This window comes from Hemiscyllium ocellatum, chromosome 22 (assembly GCF_020745735.1).
Source record: "Hemiscyllium ocellatum isolate sHemOce1 chromosome 22, sHemOce1.pat.X.cur, whole genome shotgun sequence".
NCBI classification, from domain to species: domain Eukaryota; kingdom Metazoa; phylum Chordata; class Chondrichthyes; order Orectolobiformes; family Hemiscylliidae; genus Hemiscyllium; species Hemiscyllium ocellatum.
The window spans coordinates 47,402,590-47,428,366 of record NC_083422.1 but is presented as its reverse complement, the minus strand read 5'-3'; the positions used below and the strand labels follow the sequence as shown (position 1 = coordinate 47,428,366).

General features: G+C 44.8%; 1 protein-coding gene across 1 annotated transcript; it reads right to left on the bottom strand.

Annotated features, from left to right (window-relative positions):
* LOC132826166 (inactive pancreatic lipase-related protein 1-like) lies at positions 1-20,741 on the bottom strand. The gene is made up of 12 exons (XM_060841808.1): positions 20,657-20,741; positions 19,448-19,602; positions 15,704-15,829; positions 14,288-14,422; positions 13,441-13,549; positions 12,789-12,908; positions 10,582-10,701; positions 8,419-8,537; positions 5,726-5,855; positions 4,368-4,479; positions 1,694-1,861; positions 1-336 (listed from the first exon to the last, which is right to left on the bottom strand). The coding sequence occupies exons 1-12, from the start codon at positions 20,739-20,741 to the stop codon at positions 267-269; spliced, it is 1,449 nt and encodes a 482-aa protein (XP_060697791.1). The 3' UTR covers positions 1-266.
* Between the last annotated feature and the right edge of the window lie 5,036 nt (positions 20,742-25,777).

Genomic DNA, 25,777 nt, shown 5'->3' with positions numbered 1-25,777 from the left:
GAAATCAAACTGGAACAATGCTTTGACAGGAATGATCTGACCTCATCGGATTTTCTGATGTACAGTTTGTCGAGGATTTTGAAATATTCCTTTACCAATCAATTGTCTGTGACCTTGATTTGTGTTATTTCCCCTTCTCTTCGATTCCAAATTTCCCAGGATAATTCACAGAAACATTCAGGATGGAATTGGGAATGGAAGAGTTGTCTCTGTTTCTCTCACAGACAGATTTGGTGTGTAGTTGAATCAGCACAGTTTGTTTTTTTCTACGAGGTGCAGGGAGTGAGAGTTTGCAGAGTCTCCTCTTTAACCATCTCATTCCCACAAAACCGGAAACTATCAGGAAAAATAAGGAACAGGCATTACAAAGTTTGTATAAGACTGTGAAAATCAAATTTGGGAAAGTTACGTTAGCATTCCATTCATCCCATTTTATCCCTGCCTTCCACTTTACAATTAGGAACCCAAGAACATTGCGCCTCTCGATGTTGTTCTATTGGTCAATTAAATATTGTTTAATCAGTATCTAAACTCTATCCAAACATGCTCCCTAATACCCTCTTATAAACATGACCATCAAATTTTGCCACAGTGCAACATTCCCTCAACATTGACCCTCTGATAGTGCAACGCTCCCTCAGTACTGACCCTTTGATAGTGCAGGACTCCCTCAATACTGTGCCTTCAACAGTGCAGCATTCTTTCAGTACTGACCCTTCAAACATGCAGTACTCCTCAATACTGACCATTTGACAGTAACAGCACTCATTCAACACTGATCCTGTGACAGTGCAACACTCCCTCAGTACTGACCCTCCAACAGTGCGGCACTCCCTCAGTACTGACCTCCATCAGTTCAGCACTCCCTCAGTACTGACTCTCTGACAGTGTGACACTCCCTCAGTACTGACCCTCGGACAGTGCAGCACTCCCTCAGTACTAACCCTCTGACAGTGCAGCACTCCTTCAATACTGACCTCTGACAGTGCAGCATTCCCTTAGTACTGACCTCTGGCAATGCGGCACTCCCTTAGCACTTACCCTCTGACAGTGCAGCATTCCCTCAGTACTGACCCTCGGACAGTGCACACTCTCTCAGCATTGACCCTCTGACAGTGCGGCACGCCCTTAGTACTGACCCTCTGACAGTGCGGCACTCCCTCAGTACTGACCCTCTGACAGTGCAGCACTCCCTCAGCACTGACCCTCTGACAGTGTTGCACTGCCTCAATACTGACCCTCTGACAGTGCGGCACTCCCTCAGTACTGACCCTCTGATAGTGCGGCACTCCCTCAGGACTGACCCTCTGATAGTGCAGCACTTCCTCAGTAATGACCCTCTGACAGTGCAGCACTCCCTCAGTACTGACCCTCTACAGTGTGTACTTTGGCTGTTCTGTCAGCAAAGATTATGGATTTCATTGGTTCGTGGTTTGCAATCTGGCATCTTTTATAAAAGGAGTCACTAAGCTGAGCGAAGCCCCACTTGCCCCCATAAAGAATTCTGCTCTTTCCTGTTCTTCAGATGCTGCCTGACCTGCTGTGCTTTTCCAGCACCATTCTGACCTAAACTCTGGTTTCCAGCATCTGCAGTCCTCACTTTTGCCCCATAAAGAAGCCTCCTTGTCATTACTGGGTGAATTCTACCACTCGCTGTCTTCACCTGGGAATCCATTGTTGGGCACTGACTGACCTGGTGTGGTCCTTCGCTCGCACCAGGGTGATGCTCTCAGCTCCGAGCTTGGGTTGGAAGATGTTGATCACATTGTTGTTCCACAGAAACTTCACTTTGGTTACATCACCCACATCATGTTCTGCATCAATGAGCGCCCAGTATGTTTTGCCTGGATGGAGTTTCGTTCTGGAATAAAGCAAAATGTCCCTGACTCAAACTCCTGCTGCATTTCCTGCTCAGTGTCCCTGTTACTGATCAGGGGGGAGGGGGGAAGGGATGGGTGGGGGTTGGGGAGGGGAGGTGGAGGGGGAAGGTGGGGGGAGGTGAGGAGGGGGTTAGGTGGGGAGTATCCTGTCCTTCAACTGGGTCACTGCAGGAAGCAGGTCCCATATCACAGAGCATCGAAAGTAGAGTTTGACCCAATGCACTGAATATTCCCTCACCAAGAATTATAATGAGGTACTTTATTACTTAATAAAAAGACAAATATATTAACAAAGGATACTTTGATAAAGGAATGAGCATGCTAAGTACATAGGCTTGATACAAGCTTCCTCCCAACACAGGCTAGGTGTGTTTGAACCCAACACAGGCTAGGTGTGTTTGAACGAAGAGTACATTGCATGTAAAATACAGCCGTTGCACAGCTCCCCTCCCCTCCCCCATACCCATCCCAAGTTGCCCATTTTAATCGGCGACCCAGCTTCCATTTTTCAATACATCATAATTTGCCAAATTTGTTTTTGTTACTAAGCCAACTACCTGGAATGTTCAAAGAATCTCTGCAGTGTGGAAACAGGCCCACCAAGTCCACACCGATCCTCCGAAGAGTATCCCACCCAAACCCACTTCCCTACATTTACTCCTGACTAATGCATCTAACCTAAGCATCCCTGAACATTATGGGCAATTTAGTATGGCCAATTCCCCAAACTTGCACATTTTTGGACTGTGGGAGGAAACCAGAGCACCCGGAGGAAACTCACACAGACACGGGGAGAATGTGCAAACTCCATACAGACAGTTGCCCGATGCTGGGATCGAACCCAGGCCCCTGACGTCATGAGGCAGCAGTACTAATCACTGAGCCATCTTGTTATGCTGCCTTTGCCATGATAAGAGTGGTCTAGCCAGGCAGGAATGGGAAGATTGTTTTTTTTTAAAATCCTAACTTGATAAAAGGCAGGAAGGGGGATGTCATAACCCTTCAAGAGGGAACTTGAACTTACTGAGGACATGTCCCCCAAGGGGGTATGATCAATGAGTTTGCAGCTGACACAAAAATTGATGGTGTGGTAAATAGTGAGGAGGAATACCTCAGGGTGGCTCAGTGGCTCAGTGGTTAGCATTTCTGCCTCACAGTGCCAGGGACCTGGATTCGATTCCCATTTCTTCCTACAGTCCAAAGATTTGCGGGCCAGGTGAATTGAACATGCTCAATTGCCCATAGTTAGGTGCATTAGTCAGGGGTAAATACAGGATGGGGGAGTGGGTCTGGGTGGGTTGTTCTTTGGAGAGTCACTGTGGACATGTTGGGCCGGATGGGCTGTTTCCATACTGTAGGGAATCTAATCTCAGACTACAGGATAACATCGATGGGACTTGTCAAACGGCTGAACAGGAATGAATGGAGGTTAATCCTGAAAAGTGCGAGGAGGTTCTCTTTGGGAGCACAAACAAGGTGGGAGAGTACATGTTGAATGGTGGGATCCATAAAGTACAGGGGATCAGTGGAACCTTGGTGTGCATGTCCATGGACTGCAGGATCGGCAGATAAAGCGGTTAAGGCAGCCTGTGTGATATTTGTCTTCATTAGTTCAGACATTGAATACAAAAGCAAGGATTTTATGACAGAGCTTTGTATAACATTAGTGAGACCACAGCTGGAGTACTGTGTGCAATTCTGGTCACCATATTAAAGGATTGCACGAGAGAAGGTGCAGAGGAGATTCACCAGGAAGTTGCCTGGGCTGGAATAATTCAGTTACGCAGAGAGACTCGATAGGCTGGGGTTGTTTTCCTTAGAGCTGAGTAGGTAGAGGGGAATCCGATTGAGCTGAACAAGTTTCAGAGGAGTGTAGGTAGATAGGCCTTCAGTAGAGGGACCATTAACTGGGGATATGGTTTTAAGGAAAGCAGCAGGTGGTTTCAAGTGGATTTGTGCAAATATATCATGGAACTCACAGACTACAAACAGGCAGGAACCTGCAAATATTTAAGGAGGATTTAGATGAGCAGATGAAACATCATACATATAAGGATTTTGGGCCAAGTGCTGGAAAATGGGATGAGAATAGATGCATGTTTTTTGATTGGTGTGGACATGATGGGCCAAAGGGTCCTTTCTATGATGTAAAAACACTATGAGGCCAAGATGCCGCCCTTCAATCTTTCCAACCTGCTCTTCAAAACTAGTTTCCCCATAATCCCTGTCATCCCTTATCTGCCCAACCATTTAGCTTGTGACTGACCACTCTCTGGGTAGCGTACCACTTTGGTAGTGCCCACCATCTAGTTCTGGTGCTACTGGTCTTGCTGGAGCTGCCAATCAGATTATCTAGGGTTGGGGGAGATCATTTCCCCCAAGACCACAGAACAGGGTCTGTCAGCCACCGATTGAGTGTGAAACCCTCCCTCTTAAAATCCAGGTCAATGACAATCCAATAGATATGTTGGAAATAGTGGCACTTACTTGGTGATTTGATGCTGTCGAGTGTTCCCTTTGGATCCATACAAAGCAACATTCAGAATCCCAGAAACAGAGTGGGAACCAGACAGTGTCACAGACACATTGTAACGCCAAACTGAGGGAGTGAGGAGAACACAGAAAGGGGTTAAAGAGTTAGACACAATTATACAACCCAGTGTGACTGTAATGTTGGATAGTTGTGGTAGGATTTAGATATTGAGGCCTGGGTCTGAATGAGATCTACCAGATCTACTGAGAGGTTTAAATGAGTGTCAAGTGAGTAAGGAAGAGATTGGTGGGAGCATGATGTTTAGGGAGCATGTGATTGGATGGAGTGAAGGTTGAAGGAGCGAAGTGAGTTTGATGAAACAAGGGTGGAGTTTGAGGGAGTGAGGTGAGGTTTCAGGCAGTGAGTGTGAAATTGGAGAGATTGCAGGTTAAGGGAGTCTGACTGATGGTTGACAGAGTGAGTGTGGGGGCAGTGTGGGAGTGGCATAGTGACTCAGTGGTTAGTATTGCTGCCTCATAGCACCAGGGTCTCAGGTTCGATTCTAGCCTGGGTGACTGTCTGTGTGGAGTTTGCACATTCTCCCTGTGTCTGCGTGGGTTTCCTCCAGGTGCTCGGGTTTCCACCTATACTCCAAAGATGTGCAGGTCAGGTGAATTGGCCATGCTAGATCGCCCATTGTGTTAGGGATGGGTTGCAGAGGGAAATGGGTCTGGGTGGGTTACTCTTCGGAGGGGTCGGTGTGGACTGGTTGGGCCAAAGGGCCTGTTCCAACACTGTAGGAATTCTAATCTAATCTAATATAGAATGTGAGAGGGTTGAAGAAGAAAGGATTGACAGAGTGAGTGTGAATGCTGATGAAGTGAGTATGATAACTGAGGGAGTGAGGATCAGGTAAGTACGAGGGCTGATGGATTGAGGGTCATGTGAGGGCTGAGCAAGTGAAGGTTGGGTAGTGTGAGGGCTGAGGGACTAACCGTCAGAGTAGTGTGAAGGTTGCGTGCGAGGGCTGAAGGAGTGACAGTTGGGGTAGTGCAGGGCTGAGGGAGTGAGGGTCGGGGTAGGAGTGAGGGTTGAGGTAGTGTAAGGGCTGAGGGAGTGAGGATCAGGGTCGTATGAGGGTTGAGGGAGTGAGGGCCAGGTAGTGTGAGGGCTGAGGGAGTGAGGGTCGGGTGAGTGTGAGGGCTAAGGGAGTGAGGGACGGGGTAGTATGAGTGTTAAGTGCCAAGGTTGTTCTATTAGTTTTACAGGAGAGGGATAGGATCGGGATGTGGGGAGGTTTTTTGTTGCTGGGAAACTCCGAGGCTAGTGAGGACACACTGCAGAGGGTTAACAAACTGCTCCTGACGCTTACCTCCATAGGGGCTGGATTCTCCTGTTCGAAGGTAGAAGGTCTGGTGTAGAAGCCCAGGTGCTGGGCGATATGGCCCGATCGTGTAGCCCATAGTTGGACAGCCTTCAGTTGGGCACGCAAAGCATTCCTCCTGGAACACACACAGCAAATCTTCAGGTTCACATCACCACCTACATCAGAGATCAGCTTTACTCCCAACAGTGCAGGAACCAGTGCAGAGAACGATCCCAAATACTAGTGACAAAGGCCCTGATAATGGCCAGTCAGTCTGCAGACCTTGCACCTGTATTCAGGGGATTCTGTCAGACTCCACACTGCCCAACGTTCAACATCAAACTGCCTGACAATCCATCAGAGAGTCTCAGGAAAGCCCTGGATCTAGACGCCCATGGGTGGGGGAAAGTGGAGTTCTCAAGTAACTAAATTGAGATAATCCATTTTCCAGGATTGGTTTTGTGAATCCCTCTGTATGATGTCAAAAGAGACCATTCTCCCAGTCCACCCATCCAGAGAGTACATTCCCAAAGCAGAATGGTGCACAGCTGGAGGGCAAATGAGAAACACTTTAGTGTTTTAGACCAGGGCTCGGGAAGTAGCAGATAGCTCACTGGCACCACCCAATGGCAGCAAAGAACCTTTCAGTTGGGCTCATTGCTGGGAATACAGCCTCAAAGCTGAACTGATCAACGTGGAACAATTGGCATAGCTGGTCGATGCAGAAAGGAATCTTTACACTTCTTTTCCTCTTGCTTTTCCAATTGAGGGGTTACATTTGAGCACTCAGTCATCTCCTTTTCTCACGAATTCTCAGTGAACTCTGTGCAAACTGTTAGCAAAGATCCAGCTCAACACACTGACACATGTGCTGCCAAAATGCCCAATGCCTCAAATTCGATCCCTCAGCAGATGATTCAAGCTGCCTTGGAAACAGTGTGCAGCAACCATTGTTCCCACCAAACACTCTTAGAGCAAGCAAAGCGCAGGATTAGATACAGAGGAAAGCTCCCTCTACTCTCTTAAACTGAAATTAAAGTTCCTTGACACTGTCCACATTAAACACTCCCAGAACAGATGTAGCACAGGATTACATACAGGTTAAAGCTTCCTCGCCTTTTTAAAACTGAAAGTAATGCTCTCTATAACTTTTTAAAACTGAAAGCTCTTCCTCCTCTTTGAAACTGAAGTAAAGGTCTCTCTACTCTTTGAAACTAAAATTAAAGCTCCCTTAACTCTTTGAAACAGAGAGTAAAGCTCTCTCGACATTGTAGCTATCAAACACTCCAGGACAGGAACAGCACTGATTTAGGTACAGAGTAAAGCTCTCTCTAATCTGTCCCCATCAAATACTCCCAGAATAGGGACAACACATGTTTAGAAACAGAGTAAAGCTTTCTCTACTCTTGTATATGGAGAGTAAAGCTGCCTCCACACTATCCCCATCAAACACTCCCAGGACAGGGAAAGCATGGGGTTAGATACAAAGTAAAGCTCACTCTACTTTTTTAAATGGAAAGAAACAAAATACACTGTCCCAATCAAATGTGCCCTGGACAGATATAGCATCTAGAAAAATAGAATGTAGGAATAGCAGCAGGTCATTCAGCCCTTCAAACCTGCTTTCCCATTCAATATGATCATGCAGATCATTCAACAGTTCCTGCTTTCTCCCCATACCCTTTGATCCCCTTAGCCCTTCAAAACATTCAATATTTTGATCTCAACTGCTTTCTGTAGCAGAGAATTCCACAGGCTCACCGCTCTCTTGGTTAAGAAATGCCTTTTCATCTAAATTCTAAGTGGCCTACCCCCCTATCCTTAAACTGTGACCCCTGGTTTTGGCCTCCCTCATCATCAAGAACACCCTTCCTGTGTTAATACTGTCTACTTCTGTTAGAATTTCACAGGTTTCTATGAGAGACTCATTCATGCTCCTAATATAGTCCTAAGTGATCTCTGCAGTGTTCCTTCATACCTCAGTTCTGTCATGGAGAAAGTGAGGACTAGAGATCAGAGTCGAAAAGTATGGCATTGGAAAAGCACAGCTGGTTAGGCAGCATCCGAGGAGCAGCAGAGTCTACGTTTCGAGCATAAGCTCTTCATCAGACATGCCATTCCAGGAATTAGTCTGGTAAACCTTTGTTGCACTCCTCCATAGCCAGAACACCCTTCCTCAGATAAGGAGATCAAAGTTGCACAGAATACTCCAAGTGTGGTCTCACTAAGACCCTGTATAATTGCAGCAAGACATCCCTGCTCCTGTACTCAAATCCTCTCACTATGAAGGCCAATGCACCATTTACCTTCTTCACTACCTACTGCACCTGCATGCTTACTGTGCACAAAGCTATCCAAGTTCATTTGCAGAGCACCCAGTTTCCCCAGTCTATTGCCAGTCAGATAACAATCTGCCAGAGGTAGATACTGAGTAAAGCTTCCTGTTTCTGATCATCCAGAGGCTTTTTCTTTTATCAGGACTCATTTGTAATGAGTTGTTTAGTTTGGCGTTCCCTGTGTTGTCTATGAGTAACTGCTCACAGCTGATCTTATTGATCTTCCCTCTGTAAGTAAGCCCTATTGTGCTTGTTTGATGTTTGATGTTGAAGGGTTCTCTATAGTTCCCTGCTATTTAGTTTGATTGGTAAATGCTGCGAGGGGTATAGATGAGTGAGCCGTACTCCCTCTCTCATACTTACTGCCTGAAACTCTTTCTCACTGCCACAAGGAAAGGCCAAAAAACCATCAGGTGACACAACACTCTCCGAAAAATATCGAACTGCACGGAAGTGGTTGCAGGAAAGGAAGTTCTTTGTACCTGAAAATTAATTAATAATCATAATTAATAATCCATAATGAATTCTGTGCAACTTTGATGCACCTGGAGGCTGGTCTGGTTCTGGATCTTTTGAACAAGGAGACCTAGGAATACAGATGTGACACAGATGTGTCTTTTCAATGTGTGGGTGTTGAATGTTTTCACAGTTCAAGAGTGACAGTGAACCTCAATGAGGAAATTGTCATCTTCTGGAACATTCTGTCACGATCGCTCGAGGTGCTAGGTCTATGATCTCAGGGGAAATGGCTGCACATGAAGTGATATTTCCTGCTTAAGAGGCAGATCAAACTTATTTTAAACTGATGTGGAGGTGCTGGTGTTGGACTGGGGTGGACAACGTTAGAAATCATACAACATCAGGTTGTAGTCCAACAGGTTTATCTTATAGTACAAGCTTTTGTAGCGCTGCTACTTCACCAGGTAGCTAGCCTGTTGGACCATAACCTAGTGTTGTGCAATTTTTAACGTTGTTTTTAAATGTCATTCACAGGGTGTGGATGTTGCTGTATTTATTGCCTATCCTGACTGTCTCACTCAACCACTTCAGAGGGCAATTAAGAGTCAGCCATATTGTTGTCAGTCTGGAGTCATATGTAGGCCAGACAGGGGAAGGATGGCAGATTGCCTTCCCTGAAGAGCATCATGAATTCTTAAGATTATTGTTTTATTCCAAATTAATCTTAACTTAAATTTGTCCAGGTGCTCCTTTGAGATTTGAACTTCTGCCTGGATTACTAGTCTGGTTCCCTGGATTACTAGTGAACCAAAATAACTTCCATGACACCGGTTGCTATACAAATGAAGAGGTTTAAAGAATGCTGTTATGGTTGTATCTTCCTGCACTTTTAGAAAGCAGTGTGAGGTACTGGTGGGATGAACAATCTGACGGGTTGCACCATGAATTCCCCATCATTAACCAGAACTGTCTGTCTCCTGGCCAGGAGGTTTTTGTCTTACACACCATGGAGGGAGATGGTTTACTCAAGTGAAAATATTGGGGGGGGGGGGGTTAAGGGGTGTGTGAGGGGGGAGTGGAGGCGGGATGGGTTGTGGTGTCAGGAATCGAATGAGATATTTACTCAGTACTCCAGTCTCCATGTATCAGGACTGTTCACAAGTGGAACATAAACACAAACCTCCTGATTTTGAACAAGGTGTGTCCAAACTTAAGCCCAGTATCAATCTAGATAGAAAAGGATGAGACCCAACATTACCTCATCACCAGCATCTTAAACAATCAATTTTGTACTCCAGCATGGATACAATGGGCCGAATGGCCTGTGCCATGATGTATTGATGTTTCTGTGACTGTCTCAGCTCCTGCAGGGAAATCTTACAGACATTACCCCAGTGATTAGGCCATTTTTGGAACACTGCATGCAACTCAGGTCTCCCTGCTATGGGAAAGATGCTGTTAAACTGGAAAGGGTTGAGAAAGAATTTACAAGGATATTGCCAGGATTGAAGGGTTTGAGTTATAGGGAGAGGCTGAATAGACTAGGGCTTTTTTCCCTTGAGTGTCAGAGGCTTATAGTGGTTTATAAAACCATGAGGGGGCATGGCTATGGTAAATAGCCAAGGTCTTTTTCTCAGATTGGGGGAGTCCAAAGCTAGAGGGCATTGGTCTAAGGTGAGAGGGGAAAGGTTTAAAAGGGACCTAAGGGACAATGTTTTCATACAGAGGGTGGTGCATGTATGGAATGAGCTGCCAGAGGAAGTGGTAGAGATTGGTACAATTACAACATTTAAGAGGCAACTGGATGGGTATATGGATAGGAAGGGTTTAGAGAGATTTTGGCCAAGTGCTGACTAGATTAAGTAAGGATATTTGGTCAGCATGGACGTGCTAGATCAAAGGGTCTGTTTCTGTGCTGTATGATTCTATGACTTTATGACTCTATGACAAAGGTGTGTCCTGGAGGGCTACTCAAGATTGAACACCCTTTCCCTCGTACCCTGGCTCTGCTTGGTGTTCCCAGCAGCAGTGTCTGCCTGAGGAACAATGTCACCACCTGGAACTTACCCTGCCATATCCCATCAATGTCCAGGATTGTTGAAAGGATGTTCTTGCTGCAGCCTGGCATGTTCTCACCACCGTTTGGGTAGAAGTCCATGTGTCCACAAGCCTGAATCATCCCGAATCCTGTAGCAGGAGACAGTTATAGTTGTTTTTTTTAGATTACTTACAGTGTGGAAACAGGCCCTTCGGCCCAACAAGTCCACACCGACCCGCCGAAGCGCAACCCACCCATGCCCCTATTACCTAACACTACGGACAATTTAGCATGGCCAATTCACCTGACCTGCACATCTTTGGACTGTGGGAGGAAACCGGAGCACCTGGAGGAAACCCACGCAGACACGGGTAGAATGTGCAAACTCCACACAGTCAGTTGCCTGAGTCGGGAATTGAACCCAGGTCTCTGGCGCTGTGAGGCAGCAGTGCTAACCACTGTGCTACCGTGCCGCCCAAAATTCAGAGTGATCCACAGAGAGAGGATTCCACTCACTCATACAATCACTAATGAAGCTACAAAATAGTGTCAACAGCACGTTAAACAGCAGAAACAGCAAACTCCAGGCAAATTTCAGATCTAACTGATCAGATGAAAACTCCACGATCCTGCCAAATCCAGTCAAACATGCTTGTGGATAATTTATATTGAAAGAGAAGGGTCCATTAATAACCTCATCCTCAATGTTGTGAACGACAAGCCTGAGCTGTTGCAACTTTAGCCAGAAGTACCAATTGCATGATCTATCACAACTTCCTCCTAAGGTCCCCAGGCCCACGGTCTCCAACCAATCAGATTTACTGCACATGAACTGGTTGGAGGTGCTGGATACTGCAAAGGCTGTAGGCCTTGTCACAAAGCTAGTCCCTTATTTTTTCTAAAAGCTGTTCCTTGGCTCAAGGATACTCTGTCCTGGATTTTCTTTCAGAGGGGTAATAAACCAGGCCAGGCTTTGAATGGTCTGGTTTGGTACAGAGATGAATAGAATTTTGCAAGGCCTTTTGTTTATATGTAAACAGATGAGACTTCAGGCCAAAGTGGTCATGTTTTAGAAATGACCTCTATAAAGAAAGGGGAGTGGTCAGCTCTCTGGCTGAACAGTTTAGTTCAGTCTTGAACTGGTAAGAAATTCAACAGGGAGCTGTGTGGAAACTCTTTCTCTTTCTGCCCTTCAACGTCAACCTATAAGCATGTGTTCCATTTATATTGGGTTTTAAAGGGAGTTGATTTATTAGGACTGTTGTGTATATTCAGAACAGCATAATTAAGGTTTGTTTGGATAGACTGAGTTCGGCAGGGGTTCTTTATTCTGTGCTTTCCATTTTATTGTGTAATTTTGTGAATAAATCTTTGTCTGTTTAAAATCTAGTAGTCAACCCAATATAACTTATTCTGGGTAATGTTCATTGTAAACTTATCGAAATAAATTGCAAAGTTATGGTCTGGGGCTGTCTGCTTAAGAATGTTTTGAATGGTCTGACCTAGTCCATAACAGCCATAACAACATTCCAGCCATTGCACTCAGATTTGTGCTGCAGAATGTAGGTTAGTCTGATCTTAGAGTAGGATAAAAGCCCGGTACAATATCGAGGGCTGAAGGGCCTTTACTGTGCTATAATGTTCTATGTTCTCACACTGGTAAAGAGGCCTAGATGAGTTGTTGCACTCCATCTTGTGCATGGTACACACTGCTGCCATTATGTGTCAGTGCTGATGGAAGTGAATGTTGAACATGGTGGATGGGGAGCCAATCAAGTAGACTCCCTTGTCCTGGATGGTGTCAAGTTTCTTGAATATTGTTGAGGCTGCACCCATTCCAGCAAGTGGGGAGTATCCCATCAGATTCCTGAGGAAGGGCTTATGCCCGAAACGTCGATTCTCCTGCTCCTCATAAAATACCTGACCTGCTGTGCTTTTCCAGCAATACACTCTCGACTTTGAACTCCAGCATCTGCAGTCCTCACTTTCTCCTAGTATCCCATTACACTCTGCCTTGTAGATGGTGGGCAGGCCTTAGTGGAAGAGGAGGTGTTATTCGCCAAAGAATTACAGTAGCATTTTCTACAGCCAACTTTTTGTTTTGTCTCAGGATTAGAAGCTGTCCTTAAGCTAGTCCGAATACCTTGCCCTGCTCCTGGGCTAATCCTAACAGCCCGTCCTACCCCAATCCCCTGTCTGGGTTTCTCTGATTGAATATTTGAGTGGTGTCACTTACCAATACTGGGAAATTGGGATGAACCATCCGTGTGAATCACATCAACAAAGAACGCATCAGTGGGATCCAGTCGGACTTCCGGTGGCGTGTTCTGGAAATACGGCTCCACAGGATCAAGCCCTGTGGGATAAATCTGGGATTGTTTGAAGTGTTTTTCAACATATTTGTTCGATTATTCATAACCTTCACAAACAGCAGCGTTAATTCCGGGTGGCTAACTTGGCCTCTTCCCATTCACCCCACCAACCAGCATTCTAATTAATCAATTCCATCTCATTTCACTCACAAGTTCCCCGCCGAGCCCCTCACCATCCTGACTTGGAAATATATTGCCATTCCTGCAGTGTCCCTGGGTCAAAATCCCGGAACTCTCTCCTTTATAGCATTGAGGATGTGCCTACAACAAAGATTTAAGAAGGCAGCTCACCACCACCTTCTCAAGGGCATAAATGGTTACTCAGCCAGTGACACCCACATCCCTTAAACAAATGAAAAAAAAACGTATATTGAATAATAGTCCAACAAATAAACACATTTCTATTATGTAAAATGCAAATGTGCTTCTCTTCGACACACAGTCCATGGGATTCCCATTCTTTCTGACTTTCATTTAGACAGCGGTTCATATTAGTTTGAGAATGGAATGAATTACCAGTAATCCGAGGAATGCCTGGTGCCCGTTTCCCTGCCTCCCCGGCTGCGTGGGCCCCTAGACTGTGTCCAACCAGGTACACATTAGATATGGTGTAATTATAGTGACTCTGAGGCAGATAAGGAAGAGGCAGAACGTTAAGTCCACAGACATTTGAAGTAAATTTCAGTGTCTTATCAAATCCCTGCTTGAACTCTCTTACTAAATCCCAGTAGAATTTTCCAATATTCAGAGAACAGGAATGAAATCCAGTCCAGGGATAACGACGGACAGGAGTCACATTGTATCTGCCCCTTCACCTCCTCATCCAACCACTTCCCGTCTGGCCCCAGAATACCTGACTTCAGGTAATGACACAGTGGTAATGCCACTGGATTAGTAATCCAGGAGCTCATGCTGTGGGGAATGGGTTTATCTCCCAGCAGGGTAGCTGGTGGAATTTAAATGCAGTGAATAAGTCGATATATAAACCAAGTAAACCTCCTTCACTAAAACCCTTTAGAGAAGGAAATCAGCCATAATTACCTAGTCTTGTGACTCTGGACCCATAGCAATGTGGTGGAATACTACTTGCCCTCTGAAATGGACTGGTAAGCCACTCAGTTCAGGGGCAATTAGGGATGGGCAACAAATGTTACACTTGCCACTAACGCCCACATCCTGTGATTAAAGGAAATGGTTACCACCAATACTTTATACACTTCTCTATAGAGTCACTGCTTCTGTTACGTTGTAAGCCTATTCTATAGAGTGGCTACCATCTGTTCTATACGGTGATTACTCTATGAGGTATTATTCCTCAATGGGTTGTCTGCACTGATCTATAGGGTTGCAGTTGATCACTCACCTCCAGAGTGTCCAGGAAGTATGCAATTTCCGTGCCCACAACTCGGATGTTTTGAGCAGCCTGGCTGTAGGAACATTGTGAACCCCCTCGCCAATCAACGCAGATACAGTTTACGTCATCCACACGCAGAATCGTCTTAGAGAGCAGAAAACAGGATCTGACATGAATTTGCTGACCTCACCAATCTGCAGGAACCCACCCTGAGGGGACTGCTTAAAAACACATATGTATTGTAAAGACAAAGGCCATTCACTACCATATTGGTGCTTACTCTCCACAAAAAAGAGTACACCCACTCCCCCACTCCCCCCAATTCCCTCCTCCCAGTGAGGGTCACCAACTCTCACTAAATGTAGTCCTGGAGGTTTCATCATTCGACCTTGGTCACTCATAGCCCCACTCAATAAAGTTGCCTTTTACTGTACCTCCAATATTACAGTATCAATAAAGATAAACAGAGTCATAGAGTCATAGAGATGTGCAGCATGGAAACAGATCCTTCAGTCCAACTCGTCCATGCCGACCAGATATTCCAACCCAATCTAGTCCCACCTGCCAGCACCCGGCCCATATCCCTCCAAACCCTTCCCATTCATATACTTATCCAGGTGCCTTTTAAATGTTGTAATTATACCAGCTTCCACCACTTCCTCTTGTGGCTCATTCCATACACGTACCACCCTCTGTGTGAAAAAGTTGCTCCTTAGGTGTCTTTTATATCTTTCCCCTCTCACCCTAAACCTATGCCCTTAGTTCTGGACTCCCGACCCCAGGGAAAAGACTTTGTCCATTTATCCTATCCATGCCTCTCTTACCTTTGTAAGCCTCTATAAGGTTGTTGAAAATGGATGAATAAATATCACACAATCGATTGTAGCACCTAGTGATATTGGCACCTGAGGTTAATTGTCTATTCCCAAAGCAATCCTCGAGGGTTGTCAGCCCTATTTCCCATTCGCCATCCCTCTTCTCACTTCAGAAAGTCACCAGGCTTCTACACAGAAACCAGTTACCCCTGACATACTTCCCCAGCTCTCACAGCATGGACACTTCTGCAGCCCTCACCTTACAGATATCACCAGCTCTCACATCTCGCACAGTTCTGTAGTTCACATCTTGCACACTTCCCCAGCTCACAGCTTGCACACTTGCCCAGTTCACACCTTGCCCACTTCTCCACCTCACAATTTGCACACTTCCTAATTTTACATATTACACAGACCCTGGCTGCCACCTTGCACAATGTCCCAATTCACACCTTGCATGCTTCCCCAACACACATCTTGCAGCCCAGCTCACACCTTGCGGATTTCCCCAGGTGTTATGTACATATCACATGTGACGTACGTATCATTACGTACATATCACTATGTACATTTCCCCAGCTCACGTGTGATACATATCACCAGCTCTCACCTTGCATAGATCTACAGCCCAGCTAACATCTCCATTTTCCAAGTATCCATGCATGATGAACACTGATTTCTGATCAAGGTCAAAGTTTGAAGCATCTACTGTCTCAGGGTTTGTTCCACTAAGTTCCTAAACAAATAGCAAAAAAAGATTGAGATTCAGATTAGAAGTGATTCCCCCTCAAATGTTTGTAATATAGTTGAAGCTGTCTCAAGCACATGGTTTGTTTATCTTGATCCTGATTGGATGGTCAGTACCAGAAGGACCATGCTCTCTGTATGACTAAGAGAAAGGTTTTCTGTAAAGATCTGATATTCACAAGATCATGGATTTTCCAGAATTTGATCTAACTTTAAGTCCGTCACCCTCCAAAAGTGTGGGAGCAGATAGATTCATCAGCCAAGCAGATTGAAGAATCAAGCAGACGATAAAGAACAGGAATTATAACTCCCTTTCTAAGGGCATTCAGGAAGTAAAGATCCAGACAGACGCAAGATTAAAAGATTAAATATCATTAATGTCATCATTTCAAATATCAAGGATTTTTTTAGTTTTTGTGGGATATGGCCTTTGCAGCATTTATTGTCCACCCCTAAGTTGCCCTTGAGAAGATGCTGGTGAGTTGCCTTCTTGACCTGCTGCTATTCAATGTCAGTGTTGGAGGGAGTGGATGTGGTGCCAATCAAATGGACTGCTTTGTCTTGGCTGGTGTCAATCTTCTTGAGTGTCATTGGAGTTGCACCCATCAGGGCAAAAAGGAAATATTCCATCACACTCGTGACTTGTAGATGATGGATAGGCTTTTGGGGAGTCAGGAGATGAGTTTCGTGCTGCAGTATTTCTAGCCTCTGACCTGCTATTGGAGTCACTGTATTTTATGGTGAGTCCAGTTGCTTTTCTGGGCAATGGCAACTGCTAGGATGTTGATGGTGGGGGATTCAGCAATGGTAATGCCATTGAATGTCAAGGGTCAGTGATTAGACTGTCTTTTATTGGAGATGTTCATTGCTGAATTGTTCTCTAATGTTTTTATCTGTTTTTCCTGAATTTGTTCAGTGTTTTATCCCTATAGTTCGCTATATTTTTCATCATTGACTTAAGTTGAGGACTGTGTACAGCTACACAAATTCAATGAGTTAAAGCATTCACCAACTGATTTGGCTTCATTAAGTACCTCTCTCTCCTTGGCTGAAGGCTTCCACAAGGCAAAAGTGAGGACTGCAGATGCTGGAAACCAGAGTTTAGGTCAGAGTGGTGCTGGAAAAGCACAGCAGGTCAGGCAGCATCCGAGGAGCAGGAAAATCGACGCTTCAGGCAAAAACTCTTCATCAGGAATAGAGGCAGGGAGCCTCCAGGGTGGAGAGATAAATGTGGTGGTGGGGCTGGGGAGAAGGTAGCAAAGAGAACAATAGGTGAATGGGGGTGGGGATGGAGGTGATAGGTCAGAGAGGAGGGTGGGGGAAGGTAGCAAAGAGTACAATAGGTGTATGGGGGTGGGGATGGAGGTGATAGGTCAGTGGAAGAGTGGAGCAGATAGGTGGGAAGGAAGATTAGATCAGAATGGTGCTGGAAAAGCACAGCAGGTCAGGCAGCATCCAAAGAGCAGGAAAATCAATGTTTTGGGCAAAAGCCCTTCATCAGGAATAGAGGCAGGAAGCCTCCAGGGTGGAGAGATAAAAGGGAGATAGGCAGGTAGGACAGGTCATGAGGACAGTGCTGAGCTGGAAGGTTGGAACTGAGGTAAGGTGGGGGGAGGGGAAGTGAGGAAACTGGTGAAGTCCACATTGATGCCTGGGGTTGAAGAGTTTCGAGGTGGAAGATGAGGCGTTCTTCCTCTGGGCATCGGGTGGTGAGGGTGGGAGCAGCGGTGGAGGAGGCCCAGGACCTGCATGTCCTCGGCAGAGTGGAGGTGGAGTTGAAATGTTGGGCCACAGGGCGGTGGGCGGTGGGGTTGATTGGTGCAGGTATTCCGGAGGTATTCCCTGAAGTGCTCTGCGAGGAGGCATCTAGTCTCCCCAGTGTAGAGGAGACTGCATTGGTAACAACAGATACAATAAATGACACTGGTGGATGTGCAAGGCTTCCACTATTCCAATATTATTCTGAAAAGGGAGAATGATGCAAGTCTTTTCTGTTACTGCATGTTTGCCTAATATGTCATATTGTGATCTGTCTTCATGAAGGATATTATTAAACTGGAGAGGGTTCAGAAAAGATTTACCACAATGTTGCCATGAATGGAGGGTTTGAATAATAAAAATAGGCTGGGGCTTTTGTCACTGGAGAGTAGGAGCTTACCTTATAGAGGTTTATAAAATTATGAATGACATAGATAAGGTGATAGCAGGTTCCTTTCCCCTAACGTGGGGAGTTTAAAACTAGGGGCATATTTTTAAGGTGTGAGGAGAAAGATTTAAAAAGCATATGAGGGGCAACTTGTTTTTTACACAGAGAGTGGTTAGCGTGTGGAATGAACTGCCAAAAGAAGTGGTGGATGGACATACAGTTACAACATTTAAAAGGCATTTGCATATATACATGAATTGGAAAGGTTTGGAGGGATATGGGCCAGGAGTGGGCAGGCAGGACTTGTTCAGTTTGCAGACATGGTCAGCACGGACTTGTTGGACCGAAGGGTCTGTTTCCATGCTGTATGACTCTGTGAGCTATAAGCCCTGGCATTTGTGTGGCATGAATGCCATTTGCCACTTTTCAGCTCCAGCTTCAAGGTACTGTCAAGGTCTTGATGCATTTGAATATTCACTGCTTCAGTAGCTGAGGAGTTGCAAATGGTGCTGAACATTGTGCAATCTCAGACAAACTTCTCCACTTCTGACTTTGTGATTGAAATCTTACCCTGAGGAAATGAGACCCACACTTGTATATTTGTTTTGGAGAGTCGGAGAGGTTATCTAGAAGTAAAGTTGACTTAGTCATGAGTGTGGTGCTGTAAAAGCACAGCAGGTCAGGCAGCATCCAAGGAGCAGGAGAATCAATGTTTCGTGCATAAGCCCTTCATCAGGAAAAGATATCACTTAGCAACATCCAGGTTTTTTATATTTAATTGTGCATGTGTAGGTGCTAGAATTTGATACACACTTCACAGTGGTGATAGTGATAACTGACATTACAATCAGGAATTTCAGGCTAGGATCTCACAGTGTAAATCTGTATAAGTGCCTCAAACTAGTACCTCTGTGCTTATTTCAAATGCACCAAAGAACTCAGGGCCAGGGGGTGTACTTACATTGGATCAAATCACACATGTGCATTAATTACTTTGTATTGTCATTCCTCTTACAGTCACAGAGTTATACAGCACAGATACAAACCCTTCCACACAGGCCAAATATCCTAAAGTGACTGAGTCCCATTTGCCAACATTGGCCCATTCCTATTCATGTGCCCCTCAAAGGTCTTGTAAATGCTGTAATTGTACCAGCTTCCACCACTTCCTCTGGCAGCTCATTCCATACACGCAGCATCTTCTGTGTGAAAGAGTTACCTCTTAGGTCCCTTTAATTCATTCCCCTCTCACCTTAAACCTATGCCCTCTAGTTTTGGACTCCACTACCGTGGGAAAAAGATCTTGGCTATTCTTCTGTCTACGCCTCTCATGATTTTATAAGCCTCAAAAGGTCACTCCAGTGAAAATACCCCCAGCCTATTCAGACTCTCCCAATACTTCAAACCCTCCAAATTCCTGCTATTGGTGACTGCTTGTGAGGATGTTCTGAGTGTCCTTACCTGATAATTGTTTGGGTTCTGCCTAGTGTACAGCAGGAAACGTGTGTTGATCTTTTCCGGGCTCCAGGGGAGTTTGTTAGCAGGCCTCTCCTTTGTCCCTGTCCATGGATATCCACTTGGGAAGCAGCCGAGTCTGTCATAGCAAATGCCCTCCGCTTCAAAGAAGGCAGCATTAACAGGTAAAGAAAACAGAGTCAGTGAGAATAATATGCAGTCTGATCCAAACCCTCACAAGCAGTCAACCTGCATTATATGTCATATTGTGCAAACTGAAGGCCCATGCTGCAGTGTACCTACGGTCTGTGTAACATGATACAGTACCAGATTTAGGCACATAGCATATCTAAGGGATTTCCAAAGACAGATTATTATATCAGACTGTGTGATCCCATGACAACAACCCATATTGATTTAGTGCCTGTAACTTCATAAGATATCACAAGGCTTGTCACATTGGACAACAGACATTTAATGCTGACAGATAACCAAAAGGTTAATAAAACTCACAGATTCACTGTATCAGCCATTGTGTGTTTCCTTATTTCAGTCTATCACAGAGTGATGGGTGATAACTCTAATTGTGCATTTGATAGGGGCAGTGTAGAAGAAGCTTTATTCCGTATTTAACCCTGTGCTGTTCCTGTCCCAGGAGTGTTTGATGGAAATGGTTTGTGGGAACTTTGTTTCCTCTTTCCTTGCTGTTGTGAAAGAGCAGAGGAAGCTTCACTCTGCATTGAATATTGTGCTGTCCCTGTTGTGGGAGTGTTTGATGGGGACTGTGTCAAGGGAACTTTACTTTCAGTTTACTCCTAGTTTAAAAGAATAGATGGAGCTTTAATTTCAGTTAAAGGAGTAGAAGGAGCTTTGTTGTGTGGCTAACCCCATGCTGTACTAATCCTGATGCATTTAATTTTTTATGATCTTTGATCCCAAGTTGCCCTGAGATGTCTAAGTGTTTAGAATCGTCGATAGCTTAGACAGGATCTATTTTCCTACTTTCCTACATGAGGGTGTTGATTGATTTATACAGGGTTTGAGTCACTTTCAAAGTCACTTTCCTGATTAATTCATTTTCCCAAATTGTCGTGACAGTATTTAAGATTTCCCCCATACAGTGAGTACTTCAGGAGCAACGGCTCTAGGCTGGTCCCACTCATGAGCTTCACCTTGAGCATTCCCACAGAACCGAGTGCTCTCTTGTTTCCTTACCGTTGACCTGGATTAGAAGGAGGGTGAAGGCAAGCAGGAGCCTCAGCATCTGAAAGAGAGATGAAGCCGCTGGGGTCATCGCCATATCGACCAGTGAAGAGGTTTTAACACCTGGAACCAACTCAGGAAACTACCATCATCTCATATTAGCTTTAGTCGTGTCAGTGTACAGACTGTGAATAAAGAATCTAGTGAACAGGACCACATTCGCTCACTTTAATTGTTACATTTTAAAATCTGAAACAGTGATACTCACTGATCCTTATCACTCTCTCAAATTATTATCGAGCTCCTGATGAACTGTGACTCCCTCCCAAACTGCAGCTCCTCAAAGCTTCTCTTCTCCTCATGTGTTCCACCAACTCTATCCTACACCCCCACAAATCCTGGCCATGATTACATTCTGGTTCCTTCCTCTACTAACCCTTAAGGATCTTAAAACTAGAGTGGCTCCTCTCTCCTCATCTTTCTCAGCCTCCTCCCTCTCCCCATCACATGCCTTTCTCTTCACCTTCATCCACCTCATTTCCGCCTCTTCACACTCACTGTCCTCACCTTCCACACTCCTCACGCTCTCCCTCACTCTTAACTTCGTTCAATTCTTAACACTTCCATCCTTATCTTCCTCTCTCCTCACCTCTCTTTCTCTTCAGCCTTGTCCACCTCACCGATCACCTCCTCATCTCCCTCACTTTTCACTTCCCCTCCTCACCTCCCTCACCCCTCAGAATCTTCTCTTTGTTACCTCCCTCATTCCTCAATAGTCCTCCTCATTATAATCAGAGAGAGAGAGAGAGAGAGAGAGAGAGATGTGCAGTACAGAAACAGACCATTCGGTCCAACATGTCCATGCTGACCAGGTATCCCAACCTAATCACGTCTCACCTGCCAGCACCTGGCCCATATCCCTCCAAACCCTTCCTATTTATTATGTCCCCACTCTTTATTCCCTTCACTGCTCCCTTGCTTCTCCTTGTTACCTCCTGCATTCCTCAGCTCCATCCCTCTTCACTTCTCTCTCTCCTCACTCACTCTGAGGGGATTTTCCACACTGTCTCTGAAAAAATATAAAATCAGAAAACACTTTTGATAATGTCAATGGAAAATGCCAATAGCTAAGTTTGCAGTTCCCTGCTCCCTATTTCTTAATTTGCTGTCTCTCACATTCACATCAAATGAAGGAATCTCAGGCTATTTGGCCCATCATATCTAGCTTGGTCTATCAAAATAGACCCAGACTCCTCATCTGCCCTTTGCCCAGAAAATATATTTCCTTCTTTCAGGTACATCCAATTCCTGTTTGAAAGCTTTAATTGAATTTGATTCCACCAACTTTTCAGGCAGTGCATTCGAGGTCACTATTGTTCTGTTTTTCCCTTTTTCTCCTCACTGGTTCTTATGTTATGGGACAGATGCTGCCAGTTTTTCCTTTGGTCCCATTCTAATGAACAACCTCAAGTATTTCCCCTGCTCCCAGTCAGGAACATTAAAATGACATTTATTCTGGGTAAGAAGTGAAGCATTAAATAGAGAGACTCACCTTCCCTAAGACCATGAAACAAGCACAACCTCTGGAGCTTGCCGCTGTTCTCTCTCTTATTTATATGCTCCAAGAGTTCTCAATGTTTCAAAACATTGAGTTTAAGTGTGGGAAGTGTACAGCTGGATTCTGGCAAACACCATAAACATACCCAAGAGCCTTTACTGTCACTGCCACAAGGTCAGGAGTCCAATTTCATTAAAACTCTAACTTGAATCCTTGTCACCTCACCCAGCAAGAAAGCAGTAAGAAAAGGTCTGGGGTGGGGGATAACTTTTAAAATAACAGCAATGTGGCACTCGTCTGACCCACTTGGCTGTCCAAGACTCGTTACCAGGAGTGGGGTGGTAGCAGCAAGAGAAAGGCTGCTGGATTCAGAGCTTCAGGGTGGTAGTATAGGGGTCAAGAAAGAGAGAGATTGACGGAGCAAGGCCATGAAAGAATCTAAACTAAATAAGAATTTTAAATCATGATGGCTCAGTGGGCATGGGGTTCATGGGCAAGGGGGTAAGGAATGCCCGTCAATGGTATGGGAATACAAGGCATTGGTCAAAGGCATGAGGTGTATTGGGCAGTGGGCTAGGCGGTTGAAGGATGGTGGTAGAAGGCAGGGGTTATTGGTCAGTGGGCATGGGATGTTGGAGGTTGAACAATAATGGACATTGCCAATGGACGTGGGGTTTTGAGCAGTGAAGACAGGGGTGTTCTCAGTGAGCATGGGGGTTGTTGGGTAATGGGCATGGAGGGTGTTGTCAGTGGACAGAGGGGATGATGGGTCAATAAGATCATAAGACATCAGAGAAGAAGTAGGCCATTCAGCCCATTGACCCTGCTCCACCATTCAATAGCTCATCGTTGCTGATCTATTATTCTTGAACTTTTCCCTTGACCCTTGATTCCCTTGTTGATTAAAATTAGATCTATCTCAGCCTCGAATATACTTAATGACTCAGTCTCTACAACCCCCTGTGGTAAAGAATTTTGCAGATTCACTACCCTCTACGAGAAGAAACTCCTCCTCATCTCTGTCTTTAATGTTTGACCCTTTATTCTGAGATTAAGCCCTCTGGTCCTAAACTGTCTCACACAAGGAAACAATCTTTTTGCATCTACTCTGTCAAATCCCTTAAGGATCTTTGATGTTTCAAGAAAGTCACCTCTCATTCTTCTAAATTTCAATGAGTACATACCTAACTAACTCAACCCTTCCTCATAAGGCAGTCCGAAATTGTGTCGCTGGTTAAAGCACAGCAGGTTAGGCAGCATCCAAGGAACAGGAAATTCGACGTTTCGGGCCAGAGCCCTTCATCAGGAATGAAGGGCTCTGGCCCAAAACGTCGAATTTCCTGTTCCTTGGATGCTGCCTAACCTGCTGTGCTTTAACCAGCAACACATTTTCAACTGTGATCTCCAGCATCTGCAGACCTCACTTTTTACTCATAAGGCAGTCTCTCCACATCTGGTATCAACCTAATGATCTGCCTCCAAAGTCAGAATATCTTCCCATGGATAAAGAAGCCAAACTGTTCACAACATTTCTGCTGTTGACTGATTAGTGCCTTGTATAGTTTTAGCGAAACCCCCTTATTTGAAATAAAGGCCAAAATTTCATTTGCCTTCTCTGATACCTGCCGAATTTGGGTGTTAGCTTTTTGTGATTCATAGATGAGAACTCCAAAAGCTCACTGTTCTGCAGCTTTCTGCATTATTTCTACATTTAAATAATATTCAGCCCCTCTGTTCTTCCTGCCAAGGTACATAACTCACATTATATTCCATTTGCCGAGCTTTGGCCACTTATTTCTTTTGTAGATTCTTTGTGGCATCCTCAGCATTTGTCTTCCCACCTATTTTTGACTTGGTGTGGGTCAAGATACAGCAACAGAGATTTGGACAAACCAAAGTTTACTCAGCATGGAAAAGAGATGGTGTGGGGGAGAGCAATATGCATGCATATGTGTAGAGGTGAGTACAGCATTAGATTAATTGAATCCAGTCTTGATAAAATATAGAAGACATTTCCACCAGCAGATAGACTAATTTTCTCTGTATTGTTCCAATTTAAATGTATGCGATCAAGTAGAATGTAAGGTCTAAGTGAGTGACATTATGAAGGTGGCGATAGGCAGTCTTCAGTCAATTTGATTCACTCCATGTGATATCAAGACATGGATGAAGGTACTGGATACTGCAGAAGCTATGAGCTCTGACAATAGTATTGAAGACTTGTGCCCCAGGACCAGTGAGAGTGACTGCCCTTGACATCAACATGGCAACTGATGAAGTATGACATCAAGGAGCCATAGCAAAACTGGAGTTAAGGAGAAAACTCTCCGTTGATTGGAGTCATACCTGACACAAAGGAAGATGTTTGGATTGTGGGAGGTCATTCATCTCAGTTCTATAACATCTTTGCAGGAATACCTCACGGTAATGTCCAAGGCCTCCTAGGCCATCTTCATCTGCTTCATCAATGGCCTTCCCTCCATCATTAGGTCAGAAGTGGTGATGTTCTCTGATCATTGCACAATGTTCAGCACTATTCACAACAGCTCAGATACTGAAGCAGCCCATGTCCATAAAAGCAATGATTTGGAGATGCTGGTATTGGACTGGGGTGTACAAAGCTAAAAAAAATCACACAACACCAGGTTATAATCCAACAGGTTTAATTGGAAGCACACTAGCTTTCAGAGCGACACTCCTTCATCAGGTGATAGTGGAGGGCTCAATCCTAACACAGAATTTATAGCAAAACTTTACAGTGTGATGTAACTGAAATTATTCATTGAAAAATTGATTGTCTGTTAAGCCTTTTATTTGTAAGAATGCAGTGATAGTTTCACTTCTTTACACATGAAAGTGAACTATCACTGTATTCTAACAGATGAAAGGCTTAACAGACAATCAATTTTTCAATGTATAATTTCAGTTACATCACACTGTAAATTTTTGCTATAAATTCTGTGTTAGGATTGAGCCCTCTACTGTCACCTGATGAAGGAGCGTCGCTCCGAAAGCTAGTGTGCTTCCAATTAAACCTGTTGGACTATAACCTGGTGTTGTGTATTTTTAACATAAAGAGCAAGACCTTGACAATATCCAAGTCTGATGTAATAAGTAGCAAACAACATTCTTGCCACACAAATGCCAGACAATACCCATCTTCAAAAAGAGAGAATCTATCCATCACCTCTTGATGGCCAATGGCAGAGCCATTGCTGAATTCCCCAATATCAACATCCTGGAGTTACCATTGAACAAAAATTGAACTAGACAAGCAATACAATTACTGTGGCTACAACAGCAGTTCCAAGGCTGGGAATTCTGTGGTGAGCAACTCACCTCCAGTCTCTGGAATACCTGTTCACCATCTATAGAGCACAAGATAGGAGTGTAATGGAATTCTCTGCACTTGCCTGTTTGAGTACAGCTCCTACAAAACTCAAGAACCTCAACATCATCCAGGACAAAGCAGCACACTTGATTGGCACCCCATCCACCAGCTTCAACATTCACTCCCTTCACCACTGATGCACAATGGCAGAAGTGTATACAATGTACAAGATGCCCTGCGCCAA

Bases quoted from the DNA above. Each gene is read 5' to 3' on its own strand.
- LOC132826166 (XM_060841808.1), bottom strand. From the start codon at position 20,741: ATGGCGATGACCCCAGCGGCTTCATCTCTCTTTCAGATGCTGAGGCTC. The intron at 15,830-19,447 runs GTAAGGACACTC...CTATTTGTTTAG, and splicing joins AGAACCCAAACAATTATCAG to GAACTTAGTGGAACAAACCC. The intron at 337-1,693 runs GTCAGTCAGTGC...TTTTCCTGATAG, and splicing joins CGAGCGAAGGACCACACCAG to TTTCCGGTTTTGTGGGAATG.